Source organism: Aristolochia californica, unplaced genomic scaffold, assembly GCF_029961685.1.
Source record: "Aristolochia californica isolate CCGP_79_NKW_82.1479 unplaced genomic scaffold, dmAriCali1.0.hap1 SCAF_4, whole genome shotgun sequence".
Lineage (NCBI taxonomy): Eukaryota > Viridiplantae > Streptophyta > Magnoliopsida > Piperales > Aristolochiaceae > Aristolochia > Aristolochia californica.
Window position 1 is genome coordinate 9573530 of NW_027182103.1, and position 19113 is coordinate 9592642.

The window sequence follows — 19113 nt, forward strand, 5'->3', positions numbered from 1 at the left end:
CAAGCGTTAGCTAATTATCCGGGGGCAGTTTCAGTGATTCAATTTAAAATCACACTTGATAATACTTCTAAATCTCCCTTTTGTTGAAAAGTAAAAATGATCTTTACTTTCATATCACTAATTGGATTAATCAATCACTGGCTAGTAATCATCTCTATCAACTCTACAGGCTCCAAGCTTCTTTCAGCGGAAGTACAGGATTAACAGGGCGGCCACCTGACATCTAGAAAGATATTCAAGAAACCATCAAGGGAAGAATATCTCAAAACGCCAAAAAAGTTGCAGAGACCCTCTTCAGCTTCACCTCGGACGACTCACTCTGAACACAGTAGCCTTCTTCCTTCTGTTTTTTTTCCCCGTTAAATATGTAGTTTTCTGTTTTTCAACGTTTCTGACATGAATTTTCGGTTTAAAGAAATAGAAAGGGAGGAAAATATCATGACACCTCCAGTGCCGTCAAGTTCAGTAAAACAATCAGTTTTTGGGTTGGAGTTTGTGTTTGTCATGGGTGCTTATTTTCCATTTTCGTGCTTCACTCTTAGAGACAAGTAGGCTCTGTGTGTTCTATTTGAAGTTTGAGCCATTTTGTGAAATTGATTTTTTTTTTTTTTTGTGGGTTTTAATTTCGAATGGAATTTTCTCTGTCCGCCGATGAGGTTTGAGGAGTCTGCTCTTCGTTGTGCGATTTTTCTGCATGTGAACATGAGCTTTCCTTTCTTAAGAATACTGATAATTCGGTAATAATTCTTTTCTTTTCATGGCCAGATTAAATGTTTGCTCTGTTTTCCTGTGTTTCGTACCTTTTTTAAAGGGCTTACAGGTGCGGATATGGGAAGTTAATGTTCTTCACCTTATAGCTTGCTGAAACTTGTGAGGCATTAAAGTAAATAAATTTTTATGCTTACTGAATTCACAACATGGCGCAACCAGTAGACTGCTTTATTTTTCCGACCTGAGAATCTTTCCTTGTGAATTTAGTGATTTACAGTTTGGAAGATATGTGGTGGTCCCTGCTAGAAATGCAGCTTGGAAGTGGCCTCCAGAGTACTTGACAGTGAATTCTACCCCTTTAGGACGAAACGAAGCAGAAAAGAGACGTACAGATGGGAACAAATGCAGTGCCTACCTCGAATTTGAGTGTCGCTCGCTGTTAGACTGGTCTTAGTGATTTTCATCTGCAAATTTTGGTCTTCGTTGCCTATGACTGGAGCAGCCTACGAGGAAAAATGGAAGCATCTCCTCAGAAGACTCTCGAGAGAGTTATTTCTCAGAGAGCCATCCAAATGAGTAGTTATTTTCCCTGTCAAATTTACGTCCTGGGTTTCTTTTGTGGTGTCTGCGTTACGTATTTCTCTCTGGCTGGACTTGGTTCCTTCAAAACAGTGGAACTTGGGGCCGTTTACTCTGGCCCGTCGGCACCGTATTCCGATAATTCGTCGACGATTGATATTGGTTAGTGACGAATCTCGCCTTTTTGTTTCCTCTGGCTTCTGATGAATTGTATAATCATGCAAATGTCTGCATACTGAAATGAAATAACCAATTTACTGTTTTCTGGGTCTGAGAATCTATTCTTTTGATTCTGGAGTGTTTTTGTTTTTTTTTTCTGATTTCGAGATATTCCATTACCTCTCGGTAATGGCTCACCAGTTCAGTATGTCGTCTCATTCCTATACGAGTACCAAATCCTGGCTTCACAAATCACAAGCTATCTGGTTTTGCGCAGTGGCTTGTCAATCAGTTCCCTCTGTTTTGCAATTTAAATAATGAAGTTGAAGTGAATATATTAGTTGTTGATCATTACTTTATTAATTCACTTTGGTTCAGAAGATGATTGGAGAGTCTCTTTCTTATATTCTGCTTGGAGTGCTAAGTTGAATGCATCAGAAAATCAAGTGAACACATCAAATGTGCCTGATGCTCCTCATCTGGAGGATTGCAAATTGACCTCATTCCTGAATCAGCGGCTTGATAGTCTTGAGGAAAACGGAACTTTTCCTCCTTGGACGTTATGGAAAGGGCAGTTAGGCTTCAAATTGTTACAGCAAACTTCTGGAACAGATAAAAAACAGAGGATTTCTGGGGTCTCACATATATCTAAAGGGGCTTATCCTCCTTGGGTAAGTGAGCGTGTTGGTATGATCTAGTAACTTGTCTTAGTGGCAGAAGCTTATGATGTATATGCTCTCAGTAAAAACAAATTCAACATCCTCATGCCTGTACAAGTCTGACATCCAAAATAGTACTGAACTTTTGTAGGTTTTGGGATCGGATGAAGACAATATCCCATTAACAAGGAGGGTGCAACGTGACATTTGGCTGCATCAGCACCCCTCAAACTGCAGTGATCCAAAGATACGATTTCTTATTGCTGACTGGGAGATGCTTCCAGGTTTTGGAATTGGAGCTCAAATTGCTGGGATGTGTGGGCTTCTTGCAATCGCTATTAATGAAAATCGTGTTCTTGTTACAAAGCACTTCAATAGGGCTGACCACAGTGGCTGCAAAGGTGTTATCTCAAAATATACCTTACATTATTTTTGTTTGGTGCATTTCAAGATAGGTATATCTTTGGGAGTGTAATAAGTAGATGCTATTTTTCTGTGCTGGGACATGATTGACAGGTCCTTCTCGGTCCCAGTGGTCTTGTTATTTCTTTCCTGAAACGTCTAAAGAATGTCAAGATCGTGCCTTAGAACTTGAGACAAGAATGGAGGTCTGGGATAAAGGCATTGTGACTGGGAAGGAGAATTACACCTCTAAGGAGATATGGGCAGGAAGGATACCAAGGTATTGTTGTCACATTGACCTGGTCCTTATAGATTTCTGCAGTGGAGATTATATCACATTTTTCCTTAAATGTGTTGTAGAGTTTGGGGAACTCCATGGAGTTACTTGCAACCAACTACTGATATAGGTGGAAGTTTGGTGATGAGTCATCGCAAAATGGACAGGAGATGGTGGAGAGCACAGGTACAAACAAGTTTAACCACTTAAGGTTATTTTGATGATTCTCTTATGTGATAGTTTAAGAATATTATTAACATTTTTAACTTCTTCTTTATCAAGTAAAGAATTGATGTGAAACTGACAGCTGTTGTTAGACTGCATCGGTAAAAGATATGACAAATGCTCAATACGAACTCAAACACCTTACATGCAAGAAACATAGGGTGCTTATGCAGGAGCATATGAAGTTTGTTTTTAATTTCCATTTATTTGAAATCAATAAATATTAGGTTAAATAAGGTTCAATTTCATGAAAATTTCTAATGTTTTAGTGTCAGAGTTCTCTCTCAAAAAAACCTGATTTCAATCAATCTAGTTAGAAATTTTCAACCATTTATAACAGGACTTTGATATGGGATCTTGAGCTTGATCTACCACATCATTCTCTCTCATCAGAAGTGCGATTCAATACAACTTTCGTTTATTAATTTATTGACAATTCAATCCTTGTTGGATCATGTTTGAAGTGGAAAACTGTCACTAGACCTTCTCACATGGGAAGACATTTTTATTGTCAGATAACTAACATATCCTATATCTCTGATCAAGTAAAGAATTTTGATAAAAATAGAAAGGTAACTTCGGTGGGGGTTTTCCTTGTGGTATTCTGGTAGCCAGATGACTGATGTCATAATCTAGGACCATAAATGCATTAGAAATATGTTTTTCAGTATTGAAGATGATAGGGCTGTAGGAAAAAACAATCCCACAGAAAGCTTCCCTTCTCCTGCAAGTATAATTTTAACGCATTTTGTGCCTTTCAATGGATATTTTTTTCAATTTTTAGTCATCTTGACATTAATAATGTGGAGAAGTTTTTAGGGGATGTTTCTGGCCAATACAAACATATTTTCAGTTTACTCATGCTTATCTAGTTGGGTCTCAGATCTTGTTGACAGCTGTGCAATGTTATTTTGGTTATACTAAGAGAATTTCTCCTATTATAGGGCGTGCGCTATCTAATGCGATTCCAAAGTGAGTACACTTGTCGCCTGCTGAATATTGCTCGAAATGAAGCATTTGGCAAGCAAGCTGCAAAGATGGTACTTGCAAGTCTTCATGAAGAATGGCCAGAGGTCTGTCACTGATGAATAACATTTTGAAAATATTCTCAATCTCAGAAAACATTTATAATTATTTTAATTACTAGATAAACTATTTATTTTAATCATAACAAAAAATTTTAAGTATTTCAATAGCATGAAAAATCATGGCAAAAAGTCCTATTTAGTTCTGATAGGTCTGATTATTACTGTAGGCCACCATGCTGCTAGCAAAAATAACAGCATTTGTACCATCACAGCCATTCAATCAGCTTGTTATACAGGCAATTAGGTCTCTGTGAGCAGCAGCTTAAACCCATAGAAAACAGCCACATTATCCTAGTGACTTCTGTGAGCAGCCACTTGGGAGGCATATTGCTCAACCATATAACCCAATCATTTTCTTAAAACCTCTCAATGTGGGACTTTTTCCCACTCATTGTTTTAAATTTGGGTTAATGCTCATGTATCTTGGGAAATTGGTCATATTCAATGCAATAGTAGGGATGTAAAGGTGTTGTACCAACTGGAGCTAGTCATGCTTAAACTTGGCTTTTTATCCTGATCTTGGCTTGGACTTCAACTTATACCATCAATCTTGAGATCAGCTTGATGGAGAATTAACCCATTAAGGAAGTTGAGTTTCATTTTAGCTTGAATGGATTGAAAAAAATAGGCTTGTTACTATTCTATCACAGACTGAGCTTGACTCAAGCTTAGATTTTCAGCTCTCTTAAATGGAGATTTTTAAGCTTGGGCAATTGATGTCAAGCTTCTCAATGTTGATGCTGTTTTCTCGGGCTTGGCTAGAGCATGATTTAGTCTTCACCCAAGCCTAACCAAATAAATGCTTTTAGAACTTAACATCAAATTTAAAATCTTAATATGATCTCATTACATAAGTTTTACAACATTCTTGTTAAAGTTGGGTCTAGGTCTAATTCCATCCCAAAATAATCATTCAAAGTTAGGAAGTCTCTCCCAAGTACTAAGCACAGGATTTGTCCAATCTTGTATCCATGTAGGACTATTCTTAATGCTCCCTCTCACATGAGGCCCTCTTCATGGATCTACATGTAAGTGGATTCCCATGTACAAGAACCCCCTCTAATACTATATTAAAGTCGGGGCCAGGTCTTATCCCAAAATGATTAGTTGAAATAAAAAGGTCTCTTCCCAATTAATAAGCACAAGATTTTTTCACCTGGGTCTGACTTATTCTGAACAATAAAGTCTCCCACTTCTAATATTGTTCATCAATCTGATCCTTGACTGCTGCACATGCTTTCCTTAACTCTTCACATTGTTGGACAACATATTCAACAAAAGAAGGTTCAACCCAAGCTTTATAAAACTGCCCACAATTATATAATAAACTGACAAGGAAATAAAATAAATAACATTCCTTCATTTTGCATTCTGCATATTTTAAGTCATATCAATAATAAATAATAATGATATTATAGTAAAATTCCACCAATCTACCTTATCTGAGAATAATGCAAATACTTATTTGTTCTGAAGCCCCTACAAATCATTGTCAGATAGAGTTTAACTGGTTAAGGAAACAGATTTAAGAGGAAAGCTTGAGCTAAAGCTACACTTCTTACATTAAGGATCGGAAGAAGACACTTGATTGCCACCTGACTCTTGATTGACCGCTGGTGACCGTCATTAGAGTTTCTTAGCAATGTAAGCAGGTGATGCCACCTTACTTTTGTTAACTTGGGTGATGAGAAAGTTGGTGACAGTTAATGCATCTACTTAACTTTAGATATTGGTTGAGGCAAATTGGAGAAGTCTGACTCTCAGTCTTGACTTGCATGTTTCTCAATTAAGCAGGTGCCCCCCTAGCCATATTAGTGTTTAATATCAAATATTTATCAAAAACTAGAAAATTTTAAAACCCAGATATAAAAACTTCACTGAAGATGCTACCATAGTCTTTTGGCTTGTATTCTTAGTTTCAAGTTGGTTGGTGGGTTTCAAAGGGGTTTCATTGATGCACTCATTGCATAGTACTAAACTTGGGGTTAAATTATTTGTGAGTACAGCATAAATCTGTTCATTTAATTGAGATCATGGTGAGTTACCCTTAATCTAATTATTTTGTTGTATAGAAGTATCACTATTTTGTAATTTTATGAAAAAAGACCCTCTGAGGAATAGGATTTTCATGAATACCATAAATTGCTTGACGGCAGAATTACTTCTTTCTCTGCAATACAGACATGAAAAAAACTAATTCTTTATTGACTAACTGGCCCTTCAGGAAAGTAATTAACTTTAACCAACTTAAGTTAGCAACAAGTTGGTCTGTTGAATTTTCTGATTGTACAAAAAACTGTGTAATGGATGTCTGGATACAGGGTAGGACCAAGCTCTGTTAATCAGCCAGGAAAAAGAAAAAAAGCAAAGGAGGAAGACTATAAAAGAATTCATTTTATCTAAGGGCTGATTGATTTTGTTAACTTAGGCTACTGGCTGCTGATTTAACATAACCCTCCTTTATCCTATTTGAGGCTTTCATTTGATAGGAGATTTTATAAATTTCTGAAGTGATTATTTCAATTGGCTTGCTCTAGACTAGTTGGGTTGTCACTTTAATTGTTTCTGATGGCTAATAGTACTGCAAAGTTCACTGCACTTGTTAACCTCATACTAGGTCTGTAAATGGATAAGACTTAGAATGTGTAACAGTTCCTTTGCCCATTCTGAATCCATGGTACTTATTTCCTAATATTTGTTTCATTACCTGATTATTTATCTGATTACCTGTGGATAAACAAGTTATAAATGGTAGTAAAGGTTTAAAAAGATAAGATATGAAATCATAAAATTACAACAGATATATGAGATAATACCAAAAACAATAAAGATGTAAAAATAGTTTTAAATATACAATTAAATTATCTTTAATTTAAAATTCTTTGAAAATTAAGTCATCAATTTGTAAGAATGAGTTTTACTTACATATGGAGGGGTTAGAAGTACCGAAACTACCCTCGATTATATCCAGGTAATTGGATATGGAATGATCTTTATCAATTCCACTCATTTAATAAGCTGTATTGGTTCACAATTTTACCCTAATGAGTGAGGATTTTTGTTCCATATCCATATATTATTGATTAAAGTGGTTGAACAGATGATTGGGATAACTATCAGCTCTACTTCCTATGCCATAGTCAATCATCTCTTCGTGTTTATATTGTTATTATTATGCCCTGGAATGCCAGCCTCTTCCTCTTCTGGACTATGTAAGAAGATTGTTAGTTAAATTTGCAAATGTCTGTATCCATAAGTTCGTCCTCATCAGTACAGGCATCTATGAACAAGTCTGAAGCTGGTCTTGAGCGTTTTATATGGTCAAATCACAAACCTTGGATACCCAGACCAATTTTAAGCATGCATGTAAGGATGGGTGATAAGGCATCTGAGATGAAGGTGTTCGGTTTTGAAGAATACATGGTTCTTGCTGACCGCATCCGCAGGCGGTTTCCAAACCTCAACACCATCTGGTTGTCCACGGAAATGCAGGTAAATATTCTATTTTAGGACATAATTTATTAAAGTGGATCTGAAAACTTACATGAAATGGGACCTTTCAAGCAGGAAGTAATTGATCAAACAAAACTCTATCCCCACTGGAACTTCTATTACACAAATGTGGCACGTCAAATTGGGAGCACGAGAATGGCTGCTTACGAGGCTAGTCTTGGCAGGGAAACAAGCACAAATTATCCCCTCACAAATTTTTTGATGGGCACAGAGGCTGATTTCTTCATTGGTGCATTAGGATCCACATGGTGCTTTCTCATTGATGGTATGAGAAATACTGGAGGGAAAGTGATGTCTGGATACCTCAGTGTTAACAAGGACCGTTTCTGGTGAAGCATCCATGCTTCTATGCCTACATGTACAGTCAAATATGGTACAAATTTTTTGTTATAGGAGGTACTCTTGTCCATGACCCTCCTTAGATATGTGCAAAATAATATAAAAAAGGCAAGACAAAAATACTCTCCACGAATAGTAATTTCTTTTGAAGTCATTGTAGAAACCTGAGCATGTAATTCATTATTTTTGTATATAAATAAAGTTTTTGGTGTTAAATATCAAGTAGGGGTAGTATTTTTACATTCTTTGTATAAGTCCGTAATAGTGTCAACAAGATTAGGTTAGTATGAGAAATCTATAGTCCAGATTTCTTGTTATTTGGATGTATAGTTAGTGAATTATGGAGGTTTATACCTCTAAGGGTAGTTATGTAATTAGACTTCAAGTCACTTAAGTGGAATAAACGAAAGAGGAGTCATGCTTAGCCCCAAGAGAATGCCATTCAGCTCACTCTAGTTCACTTCTCTCTCTCTCCTCTCCTCTCCTTTTCTCTCTTCCCGCTTCTCTTGTACTACCAATTGAGCAGTCTCATGCTTAATTAGTACCCCAAGAGGGTGTGTTCACTATGGACGATCATTTTTTAAATAAGTGTTAGGACAAGTTTGGTAAACTACCATGGGCTAGGTCTTGTATTCAAGACAAAATTGAGACTTACTCTAGTCGAGTTGTTGATATTGTAGCTTGGTGCTCCTGATGAGCTTCAACAGCTTGCTTAACGCATTGCTTAGATGACTTTAGTATCCTCTTCTTTTGCATCTATAGCTCAGCCTACATCTCCTATAGGCACTCTTTCCAGTTTATGTACATTTGCCTTATATGTGACTCTTGCTTCTTCCTAGGTTGTTGACTTAGGTATGTCATCTTTGTTCACAATTTTAGTCCATCATCTTCTTTTAAATATGGTACTCTCGTTGATGCGTCAATATCTTCAATTCATGGAGTAGGCAAAATTCAGCCTACACCATCCTTGTCATTAAAATTTGTCTTATTTGCTCTTGTTTCTTATTAATTTATTATCAATTAATCAAATCACAAAATCTATGAATTGTTCGGTGACTTTCTATCCTACTCATTGTGTATTTCAAGAGCTCACAAAGAAGATAATGTTTGGTTTCATAGTTGAGAGAGGAGGATAGTTTCACCTTTCTAGTGGCATCTACAATTAGCACATCCTCTTTTATCTAAGTTGATTCAGCTATTTCCAGAATTGTCGTCTAGTTTATCATTTCAATGTCAATCGTGTCAACTTGGGAAGCATCATTGAGGTTCATTTCCTTTGTTTCAAACAAAAAATTAGTAGTCCATTTGTGGTAGTACATTTAGAAGTATGGGATCATATCCAGATCTTGATGGTTTTGGTTGTACGTACTTAATTTCGTTTATTGATGATTTTAGTCGTTTTACTTGGGTGTATATCCTTAGAAAGAAATCGTAAGTATTCCTTGTATTTCACAAAACCCAGTTTGAGGCATCTCTTCACATTTTTCACATTGATAATGGGTTAAAGTTTATGAATCATTAATTTGATGTTTTTTTGTCAGAATCATTGGGTAGTTCATCAATCTTCATGTGGTTTACTCCACAACAAAATGGAGCACTAGAGAAGAAAAATTGTTATCTTCTAGAGGTAGCTCGTACAATGTCACTCTACATACATCTTTCTAATAGGTGGTAATGATGTTTCTTATGACATGTTTTCTTACTAATAGGATGCCTTAGCAGTTCTTAGAGAAAAAGTTTCATCTCTAAATACTAAATCCAAAGGCTACGTTGTTTTCTCTTCTTGTATCTTTGGTTGTGTGCTTGGTACATGTGTTTGGCTCCTCCATTGATAAATTCTCCTCAAGTAGTTAAATGTGTTTTCTTGGTTATTCTTGTATATACAAGGAATATAAATATTATTTTCCTTCCACAAGAAAAATATTTATATCTATTGATGTGACATTATTTGAAGATGTTCTTTTTTTCATAAGTGAACATGGTGTCCATTCCATCTCCTAATGATATAGGTATTGTTGCTCCTAGTCCTCTAGAGGATGTTCCTAGCCAACATCTCCATGTTACAACACAAAAACATTACAGGTTTTATCAATGATAAAGGAGCTTCAAGACACCAACAAAAGTACCCTCTTTCTTGCTTATACAAAAATCTTTTTTGTCTGTAGTTCATGAGATAAATGATTTAGATCTTCCCATTGCTCTTTCTAATTTTGTTTCATTTGATTTTCTGTCTAATCAATTCAAAAAAAATTCTATGTCCTTGTCTTCGTGTGTCATTCTTTCTTCAGTGTGGAAGATCTTGGTATCTCCTCAGAGGAAACAAACTATGGATTTGAGATTGAGGCTTTAGGTAATAGAAGAATATTACATTATGTAATTCACCTTCCGATGTTTGCAGTTATGGGATATCTCTGGTTTTATACTATGAAATATAAAGTCAATGTGTCTATTAACAAATATAAAGACCTTCTTATTTTGTTGATAACTAAACTTAAAAGAGATGACAATTTAAAATTAAGTATTTCAAATATTTTTCCTTCAAGAGACATGCATTTCAAGGTCTAAAGCATAAAAAAGAATTACACTTCTCAAAGATCTCAAGCATCATGGAAAGTCAAACCTTAAAGAAGCAACCTTGAAAGATGAAGACAAAGTGAAGACTAGAGTTTAAGACTTACTTAGAAATGTTAAAACTTAATTTATGTAAAAGAGAATTGTCCAACTCCTTTGATTTGAGGTACAATTCAAACTTGAAGCTTTAGGACATAACATACATTCAAACATGTTTTAAAACTATCATATACACATTCAAATATATTAGAAGCACTTAGGATAATTCATTCCCATACTTTCAAAATCAAATTAGTTGAACTGACACTGGAATGATTGATCATCATCTGCTAATGATCGATCATCCAAAAGTGCAAAGGTCAAGATTATAAAACATGATTGATCAATCATCCAGAACATGACCAAACTATGTTATAAAACATGATCGATTATCCCACTTGGACTAATCGATCAATACTGTCTAGGCAAAGGAATTTCATGCTAATTGATCGATCAACCTACATGAATTATCGATCATACAAAACTTTGCCAATCATGGACATAAAACATGATTAATCATGGGAAGTTCATTGATCAATCATACTTGCAATGCACTGCCATAGGGAATTTTGATTGATCGATCATACCTTGGCATTGATTGATCAACTTAAAATATCAGACCCAATGGGAAAATATTGATCGATCATACCATTGATTACTAAGACACATTGTAATAGAAAAAATAGTCATCACACTTGATTGATCAATTAATCACTTTACAATCTATCAATGTAAACACTAACTTTTGAAAATGGACAAAAATGGCTAGTTTGGCTTGGGGAAGTTATAAATACCCCACCTAACTTCCCATTGAGAAGTTAATGAGCATTTATTGGAATATTTTTAAGCCTTTATTCTCAAATCCTTGAAAATATTCTCAAAGTGCTCTTGAGAGAAAGAGTGAGCATACATTCTTGAAAATCCCACACTCTCTTCTCAATTCCTCCCTTTGCATCTACATTAGACAAGCTTTTACCTTTCCATTGTGCTACAAAGTTGGAGGCTCGGATTTCTCAAGGAGAAGATACACTCCAAGTGAAAAAGGTTGTAAGTTTTTTTATCTTTTATTTTTAATTTTCTTTTGAGAAAGGTTCATCTAAAACCTATTGAAATCTGGATAAAAAGGGTCTAGCTAGAGCTAGAATCTAGCCAATATTTTGAGGAGATTGATTTCAAAAATATGTATTTGAGCTACATGTAGCTTAAAGAGAGCCGAAATCTCTTTGATGTAAATTTCAGCTATAGAGCTAAACTAGTGAAATTTTCCCAAGCATAACGATACTTCTTTATCTTTTGAGTTGTTCTGTCGGATTGGTCGCTCAAGATTTTTGGTTTGCACCTAGACCCAATGAAAAAAGATCACTTCTTATAAGGGAAACATCGATAACACAAAATCTTGTGTTATCTTTGTGGTTTGTGAATGCGTTATATTTGAATTAGCATGTTAGCATATTTTCTATTTCTACACCTTAAGTAAATTTTAATTTTCAATTCTTAATTCCTCCCTTAATTAGGGATGGCCTTTGTTTCAGTTGGATATTAAAAATGTCTTCTTATAGGGTGACCTAGAAGAAAAATTATATATTGAGCAACCTCCAGAGTATGATACTCAAGGGGAGAGTAAGAAGGTGAGCAAATTAAAGAAGATACTCTATGAACTCAAGTGGAGTTCTAGGATGTGGTTTGATAATTTCAACTAGGTAGTAAAGTCCTTTGTTTTTTCTCATAGTCAATGCCACCACTTACTTTTTTATGAAGAAATTATCTAGAATTATAGTGTTGTTTGTGTACGTTGATAATATCATTTTGTCTAGAAGTGGCAAAAAGTGAATTGAAGAAGTGAAGGAACTTCTGGATAAACATTTCCAAACCAAAGAATTAGGTTCACTAAAATATTTCCTTGGTATAGAACTTGCTCGAAGTAAGACATGAATTGTCTTAATGTAAATGAAGCATTTTGCAGATATGCTACAAGAACATGGTTTCTTAGGTGTTAAATTTATAGAGACATCAATGGAGGTAGGTAATGATCTTCATGATGAGAGAAATGATGAAATCAAAGATAAAACATTGTGGAGAGTCAAATCACGGAATGCCAATGCAAAATTCATTTAGAGTTTTCTAAGAGAATATTGACTTACTTAAAAGGATCGCCTAGAAGAGGGACTTTGAGTCTCATAGTCATTTAGAGAGAGAAATTTTCTTAGATGCATATTATGCATAATCTATGTTGGATAGAAAGTCTACTACTGGGTATTGTGTGTTTGTGGGAAGAAATTTAGTCAACTGAAAGAGTAGAAAGTAAAATGTGGTGACCCATTCAAGTGGAGAAATTGAGTATAGAATTATGGCACACACACTGTAAGTGAACTAATGTGGGTTAAGTTTGTTCTCCAAGAGTTGAACCTACACGTTGAGAAATCCATGACCATGTACTGTGATAACCAAATAACTATTTTTATTGCAAGCAATCCGGTGTTCTAAGAGTAAACAAAACTTATAGAGATTGACTACTACTTCATCTGAGACGTTGTAATGAAGAAGTTGTTACCCCTTAATTTTGGTTTGGTGACCAACTTGGCGATATTTTTACCAAAACTTTAGGTAAACGTGAGTTAAGGTATTTTTTAACAAGTTGAGGGTTCTAAACATATATATACCAATTTGAGGGAGAGAGTAGGGTTATTTAAGTTTTTTTTTTATATTTTCTAAAAATTTGTAATAGTGTCAGTAAGATTAGATTAGTATAAGAAGTCTATAATCCAGATTTCATGTTATTTAGAAGTATAGTTAGTGAATTATGAAGGTTTATGTCTCAAGGGGTAGTTATCTGGGAAATAAAAGAAAGAGCGTGTCGTGCTTAGCCCTAAGAGAGTCCCATTCAACATACCCTAGTTCTTTTATCTCTCTCTTCTTCTTTTCTCTCTTCCTTCTTATCTTATTTTGCACCTTTTTTCATTTTTTGTTCCATCGTAGCAAAAGTAAGAGGAAAGATGAAAAGTGACTGAGACTCAAGTCACTCCTGAATATATTGTTGGACAAATGTGATAACTACTTGACAGTTCTCCTCGCATGATCTTTATACTTTATGTGTGTTACTGCGGAACATGATCTTTTGACCATATTTGGTGATGAGTCATATGCCCCTTTATGAATATTGGGCACATTCCATCAGACTGAACAAAGCCTTCATATTTTTGGCCTTCCTGACTTGCATCATATGAAATTAGGAAAGAGTATTTGCCTTTCCAAATTGAATTTCTATTGAATTAGATGTAGCTTTATATAAGAGATTTCTACAATCTTGCAAATCTATTTACAAATATCATTGACATTCTCAACCTTGATCTTCTCAATCTTCTCAACACTCCACTTCAAGTTGGAGAATGAATGTCAAGAGCTCCCAACTTGCGCATCATAGTTGAGAAAGCTTCATTTCCCAATGGTTTGGTGAACACATCCGCAAGTTGATTTGTTGACGCAACATATTTGGTTACAACCGAACCATCTTGTATTTTGTCACGAATAAAATGACAATCCATCTCTATATATCTGGTTCTTTCATGGAAAACGAGATTGGTTGCTATATGTAAAGCAGATATGCTATCACAATATAACAATATTGGTTTCAGATGTAATATTCTCAACTTTGTTAATAATGAGCGTAGCTAGGATAATTCACAACATATACTTGTCATGGCTCTATATCCAGCTTCTGTTGAGGAGAGATATAAGGTTTTCTGTCTCTTTGTCCTCCAGGAAATAAGAGAAGATCCCAAAAAAATACAATAACCCAAAGTGGATCTACGAGATATTGGACAACAAGCCCCATTCGAATCAGAAAAACTCGCAAGGATAAATCGTTCTAAGAAGGGAAAAACAAACCTTGTCTTGGGCTACTTTTCAAATAACACAATACACGCAAGGCAACTTCTATATGTGGTTTGTATGGTGCATGCATGAATCTGTTTAACACATGGGCCAAATAGGTGATATCTGGCCGGGTAATAGTTAAATAAATTAGGCCTCCAACAAGCCACCTATACTAAGATGGATCTTTAAGCAATTCATCTGAATCTGAAAGATTTATGTTTTTCTCTATGGAAAAGTTCATATGTTTAACACAAAAAAATCCACCATCTTTTAAAATTTCCAAAGTATATTATCGTCGAGAGATGAAAATACCTTTCTTTGATTGAGAAAGTTCGATGCCCAGAAAATACTTCAAATCATCCAAATCTTTAATCTGAAAATGACTATGCAGAAATTTCTTAAGAGCTAATATGGCATTGACATCATTACACATAATAATAATGTCATCAACATATATCAACAAAGTTGTAAAAGATTTATCTTTCTAACATGTGAATAACAAGTAATCTGCTTTAGATTGAATAAAATCCAGTAGCTTAGATAGTTATAGAGAACTTGACAAACCATTGTCGAGATGCTTGCTTTAAGCCATATAATGCCTTGTGAAGGCGACAAAAGAGATTCTCCCCCTTTTGCCGAAGACCAGGAGGTGAAGACATATAATTTTTTTCATGGAGATCACCATGAAGAAGAGCATAGTTGACATCAAGTTGGTGAAGAGACCAATTTCGGGCAGTTGCTAAAGCCAATAAACAATGAACAATAATCATTTTAGCTGTGGGAGAAAAAGTGTTATGGTAATCTATACTTTCCAGCTGTGTGTAACCTTTGACAACCAAATGAGCTTTAAAACACTCAATAGTAACATTCGAGTGCTGTTTGATTTTATAAACCCAATGACAAGCAATAGGCTTCTTACTATGAGTAAGAGAAGTGAGGGACCAAGTGTGGTAGACTTCTAAAACGGGCAATTCAAATTACATTGCTTCTTGCCAATGGGAATGAGAAGGTTCTATGGAATAAGAAGTAGGCTCAATATCTTGAATGACAGTAGCAGTAAAAGAGCAATGTTGTGGTGAGTAACGATGATAAGAGACAAAATTGGTAAAGGGATAGCATGTACTTTTTTGTGGACCAGATGACAAAGGCAACAAATGGTCAGGAGACGTCACTTGGTTGCAGACATAGTCACGTAAAGTTGTGGGAGTATTATGAGGTTGTTGAGAATGGTGTAAAATTGGTTCGGGTGGAGGACTAGCAAATGATGGTTGAGGAGAAACTGGAGTCGGTGGTAAGGGTTGTAGGATGAGAGAAACTGGTTCTAGTGGTAAGGGTTGTTGGACTAGTGGAGAAGGATCGGGTACAAAATAAGGAATATCTGGGGCTGAATTTGGGGAAGTGGATGGAATGGATTCATAATTAAAAATAGTTTCTTGAAAAACAACATCACGACTAGTGAACTTTTGATGAGTGGCAAAATCATATAGCTTGTAAGCTTTCTGACCAACTGGATAGCCAAGAAAAATACTGTGTTTGGGTTGAGGAACGAATTATGGGGGATGTGCACATTAGTAGCATATGCAAGACACCCAAAAACTCGAAGATGGGAATAAGAAGGAAATTTTCCATAAAGTCGTTCAAAAGGAGTTTGGCAAGAAAGGAGTGGTGTGGGCAAATGATTACTTATGTGAACAACAGTAGAAACACATTCTATCTAAAAATGTAAAGGAAGGAGTTCTTTAAAATGAAAAGCTCGAGCTGACTCAAGAATATGTGGTGCTTGTGCTCTACAACCCCATTTAGTTGGGTATAGACACAAGAATGTTGATAAGTGATCCCTTTTTGTTTAAAAAATTCTCACATAGAGGAGAATTCTCCACCATTATCAACCGAATGTTGGCTATAAAAATATAAAATTGTGTTTGGACAAATGAGAAAAAATTGGCAAGTAAATGTTGTGTTTCACTTTTTGATACATAAAAAATACCCATGTGAATCTAGAATAATCATCTACAATAGTCAAAAAATATTTCGCACCAGAAAGAGGCAATTTTATAGGGGCCCCAAATGTCACAATGAATTAATTCAAAGGTCTAACAGACGAAATTAAACTAACAAAAAATGGAAGTTGGCACAAATATCACAAGCATTATTAGACTGGAAAGAGAAATTTAGCAAATGTCTTGCTATAAATTCTAATCTAGAGGAAAACAAATGCCCCAATTGGTGATGCCACAAAGCGGTGGAGGTGACCTGAGGATTGGATGAACAACAAGAAGTGGTTGTTGTAGATGGAGTTGGAGGTTTTGGCTTCTCTGGTGCTAACATAATCAAGTAATATAGTCTATCTCATTGTTCATCCAAACCAATCGTCATCCTCGTCATAAAATCTTGCAAAATAAATCAATGAGGGAAAAAAGTTACTGAACAATTGAGATCTCTGGTAAATCGACTCACAGACATTAAATCCACATTAAAAGATTGCACACCAAACACATTTTTTATTGTAACTGTGTAATTCAAAGGAAAATTCTCAATGGAAGTAATCAGAGCATGTTCTCCACTTGGCATAACAATTGGTGACAAAAGGGTGTTCTTACTACTATTAACAAGTTGGAGATGAAGAAATGTGGTATGTTGCATTGTTGTCGAAAATTAATTGATGGAGTCGCAATAATGTTTGTAACAAACCGGAGGATGTAGCATCAACATTTGCTGGATTTTAAAATCAGAGAGCCCATTTGTCACAATTGGCACTCACTGCATTATTTGACCTTCCTTGACATTGTTGATGGAAGACTGGTGACTATTGTCACGTTTGAAATGAATACTTCCTTGATTAGGCCTGTTTGATGCCTGTTTAGGGTGTTCCGGTGGGTTCCCATTCAACTTCTAGCATGTTTCTCGAACATGATGGTCGCGGTCACAATAAGAGTAGTGCAAAGGTTTTCAATTAGAAGTGTTGGAATACAAAGAAGAACCTTGTCCATGTTGAACAACCAAAGCCACTGATTCACCCCTTCGAACAACCATGGTTGAGTTATCTGTCGTCTCACGTGCAGCCCCCAGGCTTCACTGTTTCTCTTCTTGTACAATGGAAGAGTAAGTTTTGGCAACATCAGGTAGTAGATTCATTAATAGAATTTGCACTCGGATTGCAGTGTAGGACTCATTAAATCCCATGAGAAATTGCATCTCTTATGGTTTGTCCCACAAGGGCAAACAATGTCATTATAGGATCCTAATTAATCTCATAATCTTTTAAGCCTTGTGTAATAAGCCGCAATAGTCATCTGATCTTCAACAAGACAAGCAATGTCCCTCTCAATTTGAAAAATATGAGGGGCATTGCTTTGAGAAAAATTATGCCAAAATTCTTCCCTCCTAAGCGGTGGTAAAAAAAATGACTTTGTTTGCAAGATCCAGTGTCAGTGAATTGAGAATCCAAAAGAAAATCATATCGTTGCATTTTTTTCCACGAAGCATAGTCGTCTGATTTGGCTATGGCTGACGGCATTGTGGTGTCTATGAACTCTAACTTGGATTTGGCGTTCAAAGAAATCGTCATGGCTCTACACCATGTCGAATAATTATCCCCATTGGGAGACTTGGAAAAAGCACCATTCCTAAATGATCGGAATGGTGAATAAAATATGGATTGGCAGCATCAAACTTGCCTCCATTTGAAGGTTGCTCATTCACCATGATGATGGGAAACGACAATAAAAGGTGTTAGAAGATGGGCTCAAGCCCACGAGCTCAAGACAAGAAGCCCACACGTCAAAGGAGTGGCATATGTGTAAAATATGGTACTTTCCATAAAGATGGCATAGAAGTGTAAATATGTGTTCCTTTTATGTCTTTTGTTTTATCAAGTTGTAGCCCTAAGGGTATTGTAAAACTATAAATAAAGGCATTGGCTAAGAGGTAAGGCATTGAAGCACTCTCCTCTCTTTCCACAAATTTGTCCAACCCTCATTTTTCTTTTTGATGCAACCCTTTTCTCCCTTAATCTAAACTCTCTTCTTCCACGCTCAACTTCTTCTCTTCTCCTTCTCTATTCTTCTTCTTCTTTCTTGTTGATCTAAAGTTCCTTTTATGAGATCCTAAATTCTACATGGTATCAAAGCAAGGAGTTTAGGATCTCTTCATGGAGTTATTATGAAATCTGTTCAAGAAGTTGTAAAAGGAGTTCAGTCATAAAGAGATAAGTTCATCATCTTCTTATTTAATTTTTTTTGTTTCCTTTTCTTATTTACATACTCCTTTTTACTGTTTTTTTTTACTTCTTGAATTTTAAGTCACATCAAGTCAAGATAAAGCTTTATATGTTGTAAAGAGTTATTTCTATGACTAAATTGATGTTATAATCTTGACTCCTTGTTGATAGATGCCATATTCTGACATAAGAACTAGGTTAATTATAATAGAATAACCTTTATAATTGTGTTATAGGTGGTTATTTATCTGTTTTCAAATGAAACGCGTGTTTATTGAATTTGGCATTAATCACTGTCTATATTGCATATTTTTCTCTCCTGAATTATATTTCATTGTTTTTAAGGTTTATTTCTTCCTGAAATACTTTTTATGGATTCAATTATGGAATTTCAGGAGGATTTTGGTGGAGAGGGAGATATTTACCAAAATGCCCTTAGTGAAATGGAGGTGATTTTTA

The 19113-nt window shown here is 35.5% G+C and overlaps 1 protein-coding gene across 2 annotated transcripts; it reads left to right on the plus strand.

Annotated features, from left to right (window-relative positions):
- Positions 1 to 569: 569 nt before the first annotated feature.
- LOC137962646 (uncharacterized) lies at positions 570 to 8191 on the plus strand. Of its 2 annotated transcripts, none has more exons than XM_068809645.1 (9): positions 570 to 883; positions 979 to 1452; positions 1828 to 2120; positions 2260 to 2509; positions 2625 to 2790; positions 2871 to 2973; positions 3957 to 4085; positions 7377 to 7592; positions 7668 to 8191. In XM_068809645.1, the coding sequence occupies exons 2-9, from the start codon at positions 1227 to 1229 to the stop codon at positions 7944 to 7946; spliced, it is 1662 nt and encodes a 553-aa protein (XP_068665746.1). In that variant the 5' UTR covers positions 570 to 883; positions 979 to 1226; the 3' UTR covers positions 7947 to 8191. The 2 variants fall into 2 exon arrangements, with proteins under 2 accessions (XP_068665746.1, XP_068665747.1); XM_068809646.1 differs by having other exon boundaries at positions 570 to 820.
- Positions 8192 to 19113: the final 10922 nt, after the last annotated feature.